Source organism: Acanthisitta chloris, unplaced genomic scaffold, assembly GCF_000695815.1.
Source record: "Acanthisitta chloris isolate BGI_N310 unplaced genomic scaffold, ASM69581v1 scaffold13168, whole genome shotgun sequence".
Taxonomy (NCBI): Eukaryota; Metazoa; Chordata; class Aves; order Passeriformes; family Acanthisittidae; genus Acanthisitta; species Acanthisitta chloris.
The window spans coordinates 1-14,076 of record NW_008688728.1 but is presented as its reverse complement, the minus strand read 5'-3'; the positions used below and the strand labels follow the sequence as shown (position 1 = coordinate 14,076).

The 14,076-nt window shown below is 47.7% G+C and overlaps 1 protein-coding gene across 1 annotated transcript; it reads left to right on the top strand.

Moving 5' to 3' along the window:
* Positions 1–821: 821 nt before the first annotated feature.
* USP5 (ubiquitin specific peptidase 5 (isopeptidase T)) lies at positions 822–13,945 on the top strand (the record flags this gene model as incomplete). The annotated part of the gene is made up of 19 exons (XM_009081146.1): positions 822–969; positions 1,254–1,320; positions 4,134–4,267; positions 4,567–4,712; positions 5,009–5,193; positions 5,784–5,878; positions 6,395–6,588; positions 6,741–6,812; positions 8,049–8,130; positions 8,347–8,472; positions 8,805–8,958; positions 9,322–9,496; positions 10,787–10,875; positions 11,068–11,259; positions 11,815–11,958; positions 12,107–12,252; positions 12,339–12,492; positions 13,325–13,409; positions 13,581–13,945. Coding segments are annotated over 19 exons (2,482 nt in total), but the record flags the coding sequence as incomplete, so codon positions are not given.
* Positions 13,946–14,076: the final 131 nt, after the last annotated feature.

The window sequence follows — 14,076 nt, the reverse complement described above, 5'->3', positions numbered from 1 at the left end:
TGGCATCCCTGCGCCTCCTGCGCTACACCCGCCCGGCCTAGGTGGCGGCAGGGAAAGGTGTCCCCCTTGGCCTTCTCCGCCCAGCCCAGCAGAAGGAAGGGGCTGCGGCTGGGAGATGCTGGTTCTTGAATGAAGCAGTACATGCAGTCTAGCTCTCTGTCCCTCTCCGAGTCCCACAGTGGTGCCTGACCATGCGCTCCCTGGTCTGACTCTGTCCCAGCTGCTTAACGTTGGGAAGCAGCCTGGGAGCTTCTTAGCGGTTTCTCTCTTTTCTAGCCTCTGGCATTTGGGTCCCTCACCCCTTCAGTTTAACAAGAGTTTCTCTGCTGGATAAGTGTGGTGCTTCCCAGCTGCTGGTGGGGTGGGCTCATTCTGTATCTGTTCCGTAGCTACTCACAAGTTTTTGAACACAACAGCAAAAGTAAACAGTGGTTCTGTTAGCCTTCCTCATACTGTAGTTTGGCAGCATGATTTGGACAGGGTGCCCTGGTTTTGCTGGTAATGATTGTACTCTGCTCTGAACTTGTGAACTGTGCATGCTAAGGACCTTTTGCAGGATAACTCCTGAGGAAGCTCAGGCTTTCCTGATTCAGCAGCATTCTGCTGCAAATTAACAGGCAAATAGCTTTTTTAAGACATCATCATGACAGGGATACCTGTTCTTCTGGGTCAGCCAGGCTGGAGCTTGCCATCTTATTTCTGACTAGCCACTAAGTGGCTGGTACGTGGGAATGAGCTGTTGCCATGATTTAATGAATAATGACTAGTCTTCCGTGCCTGTTCTCGAGGCTGGGATGGCATTCCTTACCGCCTCCCTTCAGTTTTACCCCTCCTTCTTTCCAGGAGTCAGATGGCGGCTTGTATATCTGCATGAACACGTTCCTGGGCTTTGGGAAGCAGTATGTGGAAAAGCACTATCAGAAAACAGGCCAGAGGGTCTACCTGCACCTCAAAAGAACACGTAAACCGGTAAAAAATAACGATGCCCAGACTTGTTTTGAAATTGACACCTGAGCTGTGTCTCTTTATTGATCAGTTTTCTCTCCTGAGAATACAGCTGGTGTTTTTCCTGGTCAATTGAGGGACACCAGTTCTCCAGCTCTGCTTATGTTGAATTGCTGTATCAGTGTTATACATGCTATTTCTGCCTGGCTTCTTTCTGTTTTCAAAGTAGCTTAATTTCAATCTTTAAGGCCTACTACAGCTTGCCTGTCCCCCTAACTCTATTTCCCTATTTCTTCTCAACACTACAGAAGGAAGAAGACACCAACTCCAGTGCTGGAGACCCCCCGAGGAAGAAACCAACTCGCTTGGCTATTGGTAAGGAAGAACCTGTGTACTGTATCCTCCTTGTGTTGAGCCAGTCCTCTGGAGCTGCCTGGCTCATCCCTTTTGCCTTTACTCCTCTGGGCTAGTATCCCTGGCCAAATTCAGATTTCGTGTTCCCTAATGTGTCTCAGGTGAGCAGTTTCTGCAGGACAGTTGTTGAGGTTGTAGTTGTGTTCTGTGTTCAGAATTGTGTCCTGGTTTTTTGTGGATGAATATGTTTTGTATCCTCTCGTGAGTCCTTGCCTGGCGCAGCTTGGTGTGGGTATGACCAGAGTGGGACTGTGGCTTAAAGACAACGTGCCCAGTGTGGGGCTGAAGTAAGTTTGAGAAAATATGTTAAGTCTGAGAAAAGTATGTTTGAAGCTTCTGACAGAAAAACTGCTTTTCAACTTCTAGAATATCGAACCACTGTTAGTTGTATAGATGGAGAAGAAATTACTGGTAAGTGCCCTACTAACATTTTTGGCTTGATTGGTCTTTGAAGTACAAGGCTGATACTGGAAGAAATACATGTGAACATTAAAATACTAAAAACAAGCCCTTTTTCTGGAGAACAGGGCTGGTGTTCCATTACTCTCTTGCACTGACTGAAAAGGCTGTCATGGCGATCAGTGTTGAAGCTGCTCATTTGGAGCAGTCTCAGATATCTATTTCTGAATCATTATGAAGATGCAGAAAGCAGAGGATGGGAACGTTTGCAGCCGTAACAGGTTCTTGGTTTGCTGGAAACTGACCACTAGAGGGAAATCCAGAACCTGGACCAGGAACGACTTGGCTTTGGTTCACTTTTCCCCTGGTGACTCCACTGCTGCCAGAGTGCAAACACCACTATTAAGACTGTCAGCTGCTCCCTGTTTTGATGGTGAGCTGAATGGAGTCCCAAAGATCACTTCTAGCGAAACTGTGACTAGAATCTGTCTTTCTTCAGTTAGCCAGTGCTTTTGTGGTTATGGTAATGCTGTTTTGGACAGACAGGGCCCAGTCTGCATTATGAGTTATTTCTGCGTCCTGAATTCTATGAAGGTCTTGAGACAAGTGTTGTCACTGGGTCGGCAGATACCTGCCCGTGATAACAGCTTAGCGGTGTGAATGGAGCAGGGGAGAATAAAAGAGAGCATTAGACCTGTGAAACACTGATCCTAAATTCAGGATATTCTTTTCTTTCATCTTTTAGCTGAACAGTGGCGGTTTAGCTAATCCTGATGGGAGATTTTTGAAAGTACTAATAAGACTTAGGAACAAAATGTCATTGGCTGCAAAATGTAGCCCTTGATCTCGCTGTACCTCACTTTTCCCTCTCCATGGGGCAAAAAAATCTACAGTGCTTGCCTCCTATGCCTGCATGTTGGTTGAACATCTTTTGTGGTCTGTGGTGGTTAGATACCAGCATGGTACCTCATGGCAAGCTGTTGGCTATATATGGGGGAAAGGGCTAGGAGGGATTCTGCTGGCTGAAGACCCTGTTCCTCATCTGGAGCCTCAGAAGGTTCACATAACCACCTGAGGGGGCCACACCAGTCTGGTTTAGTTTGTTTAGAGCTCAGAAATTGTGTAAGGCCCTGGGGGATTGTATATTGTTTTCCTCCGTGAAGTGGTGACAGGAAATCTCTCTGGGCTGTGCTGAAGAGGCACAGAAGAGGATTATCTGGCTATGTTGTTGCATCATACTGGTGACTGTTTTCAGGTGTTTCTAAAATCACTGTATTCATACACACCAGTTAGTGCACAGTGTAAAAAATGTAGGTATCTAAGGAGAGAGTTGCAGGAGGTATCATGGGAACTGGATATTTTTTTCAATAACGTTTTAAGGAAATGCAGCAGTGGTGATCAGAGCCGCACACAACATTCTTGAGCCACTGAACAGCAAAATCTTGTATTCCGTTCAGAGATCTGTTGCAGCCACAGATGTTCAGAGATCTGTTGCAGAGATTATTGCAGTCACAGCATGTAATTTTTCAAGAAATACGGGAAATTCAGTTTCAAAAAATAGGGGCCTTGGGTTGCTAGTAAGCAATGTATCTTCTGCCTGTTTCCTTCTGGGATGTAGGATGTGAAAGCCTGGAGAACAGGAAGGGCCAAGGTTTTTGCCTGAATATGTATATTGTTTAGAAACTGTTCCCTTCACTGCAGATGTTTTTGGTGAGCTCCCATCATGACTCTTGACAACTGGCAAATAATCTTTCATGTATGGAACTCCCATTTCTGTTGCAGCCTCTCAAAAGCATGGCTAGATGGGCATGAGAAACTATTAGCACTATACCCTTCCTAAGACTTTTCCTGCAATTCTGGATGTTCTGGTTCCAGAGGAGCTCCTGGTTCTCTTTGCCTGTGTTCAGGACTCTGAACTATCCTTTCCTCAAAAGGCAAGGAACAGAGGCAGGCTCCTTAAAGATGCTGGTAGACTACACCTTTGCACTGGGTTAGAATACGATCTCCTCATGCACATCTCCATTCATCTACTTGGAGTATTCTGGTGAAGGATGAACACCAGTGCTGTATCTTGTCTCCGTTCTGGCCAATGTCTTGCTAGAGCAGGTTTTTTTTTCTGGTTGTAGTCAGAGTCTGGAGATTCCTTTTAAGCATCTGTACAAAGAGCTGGGAAAAGCAAGCCTATTGTCACTTGCTCCTGTGAAGTCCATGCTGGCAGCAGAAACTTTGGGATCCAGAAGTGGAAGAAAGATTGTGGATCACTGATTTAGAGCTTTATCTTAGTCATGGTGCCTTATTTCATGTAAGCTCTGGGCAAAGAAGCTTTGCAAGCTCTTTGGTTTTACCTGTTACTGCAATGTTTTTTCTTCCTGTAGGTGTAGAGGGTGGATTTGACATCACAGAGGAAAAGTTTGAATATGATGAAGATGTAAAAATAGTAATTTTCCCAGACCATTTGGATATTCCTCGTGATGGGCTGGAGGGACTACCAGACATGGTCAGAGACAGGGTATGTTTGGGTGCAGGGCTGTGATTCCTGTTGATGAGGAAATATACCATTACAGAGAAGGAAATGCTGCCCTGTAAAAGGGATCCTGCAGAGCTGCTGTGAAGCCTCAGCTGGCAGTAAGCAGGATTGTGCTGCACTCACACAGTGCTTGATATTACGGAGTCCTGGCTTGAGTGTGTGACTGAGGTCCTTGCATGCTGCTCTAGCACTGGCTTGCCTAAATGTGCGGTGTTGTGGCCCTGGAAGCTTCATTCCATGTGCCCTTCATGGTTTTTTTTTTCCTGCTGTCCTAATTCCAGATTGCCAGTGCGATTGAGGCCATCCTGACAGCAGATTCAGCCTCACGGAAGCAGGAGGTGCAGGCTTGGGATGGGGAGGTCCGGCGTGTTTCCAAACATGCTTTTTCCCTGCAACAACTTCAGAATGACGTCCGCATCCCTCCATGGTGAGCACAGTACTGAAACTAGCTGTATTGCTCTGTGTCCCAGACCTGTCCCCATCACCTTCTTCTGTCCTGGACTGCAGCAGCAGCAGAGACTTCTTTCATGTGTCTCTGAGTGTACCTTGTCATGGTAAATTTGGGGGAGATGGCAGACTAAGGTGTTTGAGGCTGCTCAGGGTTCTGAAGTAAAAGGAATGAGATTGCTTATGCTGTGGTCAATGGGTAATAATGGAGAGGGCTTGGGAGGTAGAGGCCGAAGGTTTTTACTCTGATCTTTTTTCTCTGTTCCTTGCCCACAGTGGATGGAAGTGCAGCAAGTGTGACATGAAGGAGAACCTGTGGCTGAACATGACCGACGGAGCCATCCTCTGCGGTCGGCGCTACTTCGATGGCAGCGGTGGCAACAATCACGCGGTTGAGCACTACCGGGAAACCGGCTACCCGCTGGCTGTGAAACTGGGAACAATTACTCCTGATGGGGCTGGTGAGCAGGGGATCCTCAGAGGGTTAGAGGTGCCAGGCACCAGTCAGGCTGACACAGGTCTCTGACAAGGCAGCTCAAGATGGATTTCCAGGTACCAGGCTGATGCTGCCCATCCTGTAAGCTGGAACATGCAGTGTCATCCCATCGTGAACCTTCCCATTCTGAGCTGCTGCTTGTGTCAGGCAAAGAACCAGCTGATCAAGTTCTGCCTTCCTTCTCCCCTCGCTTGTAACTGGGGGGGTTTAGAACAGTTATCCTCGTTGCCATCTTCTTTCTGGTGGTGTGGTGTTTATCAAAGAATTTTGTGTCCAAATCCTAAGTGGAGAGTATAGGTCACAGTAACCCACTCTCCTCACTCTATACATACTTGAACCTCTGTACCTTGAGCAGTGACAAAGTTGTTTGTTTTGTCACATGTTTTGGAGGAATCTCAATATTCTGTCTATCATGCTATTCTGCTGAGGAAGGAAATAAACCCCAGCTGCTCAGTGTGTCAAAACTCCCAGTTCTGAGCACTCTGTTCTCTTCAGCCAGCTGTGAATTTGAGATCACAGGCCATTATATGTCTTTTCCTCTGTGTTCCTGCATAGATGTCTACTCCTATGATGAGGATGACATGGTGTTAGATCCCAACCTGGCAGAGCACCTGGCACACTTTGGGATTGACATGCTCAAGATGCAGAAGGTGAGGGGGAAGAGGAGTCCTCCACACCCAGAGGGGACAAGAAACAACTCTGGCATGTCTTAACCTGATTCCAGCTTTCCGGGGCTATGCAGAACCATTCCTGCACAAGAAACCCTGGGGTTTTTGTCACACAGTTACCTCATCTGCCTTTCTTCTTTCATTGCTTTTTTTGCCTTTGTTTCATGTCCCTGAGGTTTATTTCCTTGGGGTTATGTGTCAGTACTGTGAGTAGGGAGGCTCCCAAGTGCTGAGATTTGCTCCCTAGATTCAGTGTTGGTGTGTGATTTCTGTGCCTCTTTACAGGGAGTGGTTCAGATTTCTCCTATGTTTCTTATCCTTCCTCTTTCTGTCCCAGGTATTCAGATATGTTGAAACAATTCTTGTTTCTTCCTTCTCTTCTAATAGAATTCGCTGGAATGGTTTTGACTCTGTTTCTCCACAGCATTGTACTTTTCACACCTCTGATATTCCCTTGAGTGTTCTTTGAGGTTTTTTTCTTGTTTTTTCCCTCCACAGACAGACAAGACAATGACAGAACTGGAAATAGACATGAACCAGCGCATTGGAGAGTGGGAGCTCATCCAGGAGTCTGGTGTGCAGCTCAAGCCCCTCTATGGGCCTGGATACACTGGTATCCGTAACCTGGGCAACAGTTGCTACCTCAATTCTGTGATGCAGGTGCTGTTCAGTATCCCAGACTTCCAGAGAAAGTAAGTGAGCTTAATCCCCCCTTTCCATTAGTCTGGGATCAGTACAAAGGTCTCCCAGAGCTGGGAGCTTGTGTTACAGTAGTCATGCTCAGAACTGCCACTTTACTAGATGAACCTCCATATCCCTTAGATTGCTCCTTTTTGCTCTGCAGGTATGTGGACAAACTGGAGAAGATATTCCAAAGTGCACCTTCGGACCCCACACAAGACTTCAGCACACAAGTGTACGTAGAGTTTTGGTGAGAGAAGGAAGGCTGAGTCTGCCAGGGTGTGTCCCCTCTGTGCTGCTCTGTTGCAGGTTTCTCCCTTAAGCCTCACCTCTCTGCTTCCGTGCCCATTAGGAGAGACACTTGATCCTCAATGATCAATAAGGATCTTAGCCAAGAAAATCCGGTTGAATGCCCTAGGTGGAGGGAACAAAGTGCCCCTCAGTGTTCCTGAGAGGCTCTTAAATGTGTTGTGTGGGAATGCAGTACTGCCTGTTACCCTGGGGGGATTTCTGGTAGTCACATTGTCTGTGTAACAGCAAAAAGGTGCTTGCTGTCTGCAACAGAGGGAGATGGCAAAGGTCAAGGAATACCTAGATATAGGCAACTTTATTCTCAGTGGATAATTTATGTATGCTTAAAGAGGCTTCCTGCAAGAGGTATTGTGCAGAAAGAGGAGAATACACAGAAGGAACATGAGATTTGAGGAGGGTTTTGCTTTTGAATAGCTGAAATCTGTGTTGCAGCTGCTCTAAAGCAGCAAAGCAGCATGTGGAAGTTTGGGGTGGAGGAACGGAAGGTGGTATTTGTGAAAAGGGAGTTCAGGGGTAGGGGAGGATTCTAAATTTGGACAGCCTGGAGTGAGGTGTTCACTGAGAGGGGATTAAGGTGAGACAGCCAGGCAGGGGGAGGAATTGGTAAGGTTTGGTTCCAGACAAGTGGCAATGGTGATGGGGAAGGACTGGAGTGAGGTGCAATAGTAGGAGAGCCTAAGTATAGGAGGAAATCACTGATCACTACTGTTGTCCATTAAGTGCCTCATGAAGTCATCATTCTTAATCTTTCCTCTGGGAAAACATGATCAGTCTGTTCACAGCAATGCTGTTTCTGGCTCAGACAATTTCACTGTGCCCTGTTGTCTCCTGCACGGTCAGACACACTGCTAGTTTACCCATGCCAGGCTGCAGCTCAGTTTGGATGTTGGGCAGCTGCTGTATGGCTCAGCACCAGCTGCTCTTCTGCAGGGAAAAGGAAGGTGTTCCTTTATGTTCTGCTCAGTGTGGAAGCAGTGGTTGAGATTGGTACCTGAAAGTCCCAGGAACTCTGAGGCCAGAAAACAGGCCACAATAAGATGATCTTGTCTGGTGCAGCAGAGATCATGGCAGTGTGAGAGCTGGATGAGTGGATGTGGCTTCTGGAGTATGTGGGATTGAAGAAACCATTTTGATGCTAACAGTGACTTCTTGATTCCAGAGCCAAACTGGGCCATGGACTGCTTTCTGGAGAGTATTCAAGGCCAGCTTCTGCAGATGGGGAACAGCAGCCTGATCAGAAGGTGAGACCTGGATAAAGCGTCCTGGTGATTGTGATGGATGAGGTCTTGTGTGTGTTACGTGGGAAAAAAAGGAGAACCCTTTCTGAAGGCACATCCTGGGGCTTGTTCCAAGGCCCTGTCACCCGAAGAGAAGCATGGCTAAGGGTAGAGTGCTACTTGCCAGGACACATGCTTGGCAAATTATAACCACCTTCCTTTCCACCTTGTTGCTTCCAGGGTATGCAGAATGGCATTGCTCCACGTATGTTTAAGTCCCTCATTGGAAAGGGGCACCCAGAATTTTCCACTAACCGACAGCAGGATGCCCAGGAATTCTTTCTGCACTTCATCAACATGGTGGAGGTATTGGTTGAGTCTGTCTGTCAAATCATGGAAAAGCCCAGCTTGGTTTTCTCCCCACAGCAAGGGGTGAGGAGTAGAGGTGAGACGCTGGGAATTGGAACAGAGAGAGGGAGAGAACACAGGGAAATGGCCCAGCTAGCACCTGCAGGGACAGAGAAGGAGAAATGCTTGGCCATATTTTCAGGGTTGATTCCTTGGAGAAATCTCTTTTGGGAGTGACTGGGCACAAAAGTGAATACTCCTCAGCTATGTCCTGTATGGCACAGCAGCTACTGCAGATAGTTACTTCTGCCATTGTGGTGTTACCTCTGTCCTTCTAATCTCTCCTTCAGAGGAACTGCCGCAGCTCAGAGAACCCTAACGAGGTGTTCCGTTTCCTGGTGGAGGAGAAGCTGAAGTGCCTGGCCACAGAAAAGGTGAAATATACCCAGCGTGTGGACTATATTATGCAGCTGCCTGTGCCCATGGATGCTGCACTCAACAAAGGTCAGTAATGGGCCAAGACCAGCAGCAAACACTGTATTTGTGTATTGTACTATTCTTACATAACTCCTTAAATGAGAAAAGGACTTCTTTGCCACTTCTGAGGCCAGATCCTTATCCTGCTTTTGTGGGGTCAGGCTGATTTCTTCAGAGGTGGTGTGACACCATGATGTCCTTCTAGAGCCTTTCCCTCGGACACCACATGCTGGGCTGTGATGCAGCAGCAAAGCAGGGCTGACTGCAGCAGCAGAACAGTGCTCTGGAAGTTGTGTATCTATAGGCCTGTTCTGCCTCTGACTATACCTCATACTAGTTGCATTGTAGGTACCTAGAGGTGGTCGTTGACTCCTCTGCTTTATTCTCTAGATGAACTACTGGAATATGAGGAGAAGAAGAGGCAGGCAGAGGAGGAGAAGCAGCCACTGCCTGAGCTGGTGCGAGCCAAGGTGCCTTTCAGCTCCTGCCTAGAGGCCTATGGAGCTCCAGAGCAGGTGGATGATTTCTGGAGCACAGCCTTGCAGGCCAAGTCTGTGGCTCTCAAGTGAGTGTGTGTGAGTTACCAGCTAGGCTGTGACAAACTGGGGACTTCTTGTAGTGGCTTGGGGAAGAAACATTACCAGAGCTTTGTAGTCCTCTGCACCCTGGACCCATAAAACATTGAAGCAGAGAGGGAATCAGTCCATCAGCGCTGGAGTCATTGCCTTAAAGGGATTACAGTGGGCAGAACAGCAGTGCTAGTAAAGTCCTAACCATCAGATTTCAGTTGCTGAGGGACTATGAAAATACAGTGATATTCCAGAAAAGTAGTAGCTTTTATTGTAAATTTAAAATTTGGCTTTGGAATCAGTACTGACAGTATGGCTACACTGGTCTTGAATGGTCTCTAAAATTTCTGTAACGTAAGTTTTTAGCTATTAAGATTTGAGCAAATCACTGAGTGTAACAGGTGTATGAGTTCTTCTAAAAAATGCCAACTTAATGCTACTAACAAAGTTTAAAGAACAGCTTTAATTTTTTTCACTGCCTGTAGCACATGCAGCAGTGCAAAGGTGCAGTGAAAAGATTACAAATGTAAGCAGCTTTCTGCTGTGATGCTACTGAATGTTCTTCTGCAACGAAAGTCCTCAGAGTTGGAAGCGTTTTTCTAACAAATATTCTGTTATTAGCAGTAGCTGCTATAAACAGATCACATTGAAAAGTAACATTTTGGTTTGCTTTTTTAGTGAGTTGTGCTCAAACACTTTACCGTTGCTTAAGTTAGTTCTACAGCATGCTGCAATTAGCCCCTGATAATAAGTATGTCTCTCTTGTAGGTGCTGCTCCCTTCAACCCATTCCCCTGTGTTTCATAGATGCCAGACACCCTCTCTCTCAGATTGTTTAATTAAATAATGTTCAATCAAATTCAGTTAACTTAAAATTCACTGCTTCTGCTTCATATCCAAACATGTACTCCTGTGCTTGAAAGCTTGTCGGTTCCTGCAGCTGTGTCTGTTGGTTTAATAGAAGATGTTATTTCCTCTACATTCCTTAAGGGTTAGACTTTTAATTAAAACACTAAAATCTGAAGAGGTTTGTGAAATACATGATTGGAAGGTAGGGAACATGTGCTGGTTTTACTCACCCCCCAAGGTTTTGTCAGGGCTTCTGCTGGAGAAATGGTTCTGTGTTTGAGGAGCTTTAAGCTCAGCATAGGAGAACTGCACATATATGTGTATCTTCCCTGGCTTAGAACATGCCTCTATCCTGCTCACTGATTTCTTGAGTCAACTAAGTGCCCTCAACCATTGCTGACAAAAGTATTTAAAAATACTGCTCTGTGTCTCTTTCAGAACAACGCGGTTCGCCTCTTTCCCGGATTATCTGGTGATCCAGATCAAGAAGTTCACTTTCGGTCTGGACTGGGTGCCCAAAAAGCTTGGTAAGAAGGCTGAGAAGTACAGAGCATATAGGTACTGAGAGTCACATGAATATTTTGGTCATTACTGCAGAGAGGAAAGTAACTACCCCAAAAGTTGCTGCAGGTATCCCCAGGGACTTACCCTTCAAGTTCTCCCAACCGAGTCCTTGTTTCTGCCCCTGTGGAGAGGCTGAGCAGGACTGTATCTTGCAGATGTTTCCATTGAAATGCCAGAGGAGCTGGATATCTCTGCGCTGCAGGGAACAGGGCTGCAGGATGGAGAAGAAGAAATGCCAGACATCGCACCCCCTCTGGTGACACCAGACGAGCCCAAAGGTAGCCTGGGGTTCTATGGCAACGAGGACGACGACTCCTTCTGCTCCCCTCACTTCTCCTCTCCGACATGTTAGTGATTCTCCTCCTCTCTTCCTGATGCCTGACTCATTTCCTTGCTCTCCTTGCCTTGTCTTCCATGCTAGCAGTTTCCCACTTGTTCAGACTTTCCCTGTCCCTCTGTCAGTGATCACCAGCTTCCTCCCTTGCATACCTGTTATGCAAGGGTGTTATGCAAGGGAGTTTGTTGATTCCTGTTCCATGCAGGATTGGGGGTGGCGTGTCTGGTGTATTCAGAGGAGGCAGAGCTGGGGTTTATACAACATTGAACTGGTAGAGGTCTTTTTATTTTCACAAACCACAGTGGGAGGTCAGGTTTGGAGCCTAGGGAAAAGCCAGTGCTCCCAAGTCCATGAGTTGAATTGTTTTGTCCTTTGGGATGCCTGTGAGTGAGATGGCACTTTTGAAGAAGAAAAGATGGCAAAGGATGATGAGAGCTGAGAGACAGAATTTGGTGTGAAACAAAGCCAGGAAGTGGTGGCTTTGGAGGCTGTGTGACACTACACAAAGCAGAGCAGGCAGGGATGGGTGGGAGTGTGGGTGGCTCTAATCTCTGTCTTCCCACAGCACCCATGTTGGATGAGTCGGTGATTATCCAGCTAGTGGAGATGGGCTTTCCCATGGATGCGTGCCGCAAAGCCGTATATTACACAGGGAACAGTGGGGTTGAGGCAGCCATGAACTGGGTCATGTCACATATGGATGATCCAGGTATGAGGCCACATGGCCACGGTGAACCTCACTGCATCTGGGCCTGTTGTGCTTCCTGTCCCACTACCGCAGTGGAAAACTAAAGTAGTTGATCTCTCCTCATGGAGAGATCTAACTGTTCTGAGCTGTGTTCTGTTTCCTGCTGCAGACTTTGCTAACCCATTAGTTCTCCCTGGATCCAGCGGACCAGGGTCAACCATTGCCTGCCCAGACCCTCCTTCAGAAGACAGTGTGGCCACCATTGTCTCCATGGGCTTCTCCCGGGACCAGGCTATGAAAGCACTTAGAGCCACGGTGAGAGGCATGGGTGGCATCAGAGTGAAACTACATCCTCAGGAACAGGGATTCCCAAGCTCACTGTCTTCTCTGCTTCCTTCCAGAACAACAGTCTGGAGCGTGCTGTAGATTGGATCTTTAGTCATATTGATGACCTTGATGCAGAAGCTGCTATGGATATCTCAGAGGGGCGCTCGGCAGCTGAGTCCATCTCTGAATCCGTCCCTGTGGGTCCTAAAGTGCGTGATGGACCTGGAAGTGAGTTTCAAGCCACAGGAATGTGGATTTTGGTGTGCAAAATCAGGACGTTGTCATCCCTGATCCATGTAGTACTACAGGTTCTAGCAGCAGTAGCTGTCACAGAGCTGGTCTGGATGTTGAGGTGGAAGGAGGGAGGAAAAGGGGAGAATGGCAAAGTAGTGTAGAGCCTTCAGGCTGGATGGGGATTATCTGGAAGCCAGTAAGAGAGAGGCAGAGGAAGTGCCATCAAGTGAAAGACAGAGTGCTGTGCTGCTTTTTTCCAGTTGTCCCAGGAGGCTTCTTTGCTCTTCAGGCTCCCATCATTGAAAAAACAGTTCCAGTCTGTGTGCAGAGTTGGTGCTGATAGGCTCTTGGGTGCCATAGGGAAGGGAATCCCTGCTGTTACTCATCCAGCACCTGTGGGCCAAATACAAAGTTGGAAGAGAGAAAGCTCAATGTTACCATCTCCCATTTCCCTGTACGTTTGGCCCTAAGTCCCCTCAGAGTCACACTTGACAGGGATCCAGTTCTAGATTATTGCCCAGCAGAGCTTCCATCAGGAATCTTTCTCTAGAGAGGGCCTTGCAAGGGAATCCCTGCTGTTACTCATCCAGCACCTGTGGGCCAAATACAAAGTTGGAAGAGAGAAAGCTCAATGTTACCATCTCCCATTTCCCTGTACGTTTGGCCCTAAGTCCCCTCAGAGTCACACTTGACAGGGATCCAGTTCTAGATTATTGCCCAGCAGAGCTTCCATCAGGAATCTTTCTCTAGAGAGGGCCTTGCACAGGGTGCATCAAGATGCTGTTTTTTTTTTGATGATCTTCTTTTCCCTCTTCTATCTCTCAAGAATATCAGCTGTTTGCCTTCATCAGCCACATGGGCACTTCAACTATGTGTGGGCACTATGTTTGTCACATCAAGAAAGATGGCAGGTAAGGGGGATTTCCACAGCATAAGGGGACTCTGAGGTACTGCTTTAAGTCCCTGTCCTCCCCTGTTTCTTCAGAGGTCTTGGGGGGTCAGGGATGAGAGCTGGTGAGGGGAATGGAGTTGTGCCTTAACCACAGAATGGCATCCCTGAGCTCCCCTTGTGCCTGTTGCAGGTGGGTGATCTACAACGACCAGAAAGTCTGTGCTTCTGAGAAGCCCCCCAAGGACCTGGGCTACATCTACTTCTATCAGCGGATTCCCAGCTAGAACATCCTCTTGCTGCGTGTGCTGGGGGAAGAGTGGGCTGAAGGTGTAGGGGGGGAAGGGGTGTGGGCAGTGAGGAAGGGAGCAGGGTCCTTCTCTCCCCTGCCCCTCTTTCCCCAGTCGTCCCTTCATAGCCTCTCTATGGAGACACGGGGAGACAGGAGTTCACTGACTAATAGACTGGGGGCTGGAGCCCCCGCGGACATGAGTGAAGGGATTCTGGGGCGGGTGGGAATATCTGTTTCTATAGGAAATGTCCTCACTGTCCCCACCCCCGTGACACACAGCCCTAGTGCTTTGCTGCTTGGTGGGATGATGCCACCTCCTTGCTGTCCGGAAGGAGAGGAGGGAGGCTCGTGTGTAGTGTGGCTTGTGTATGGGGGGGGTTCCTCCTGCCCGCCCTGC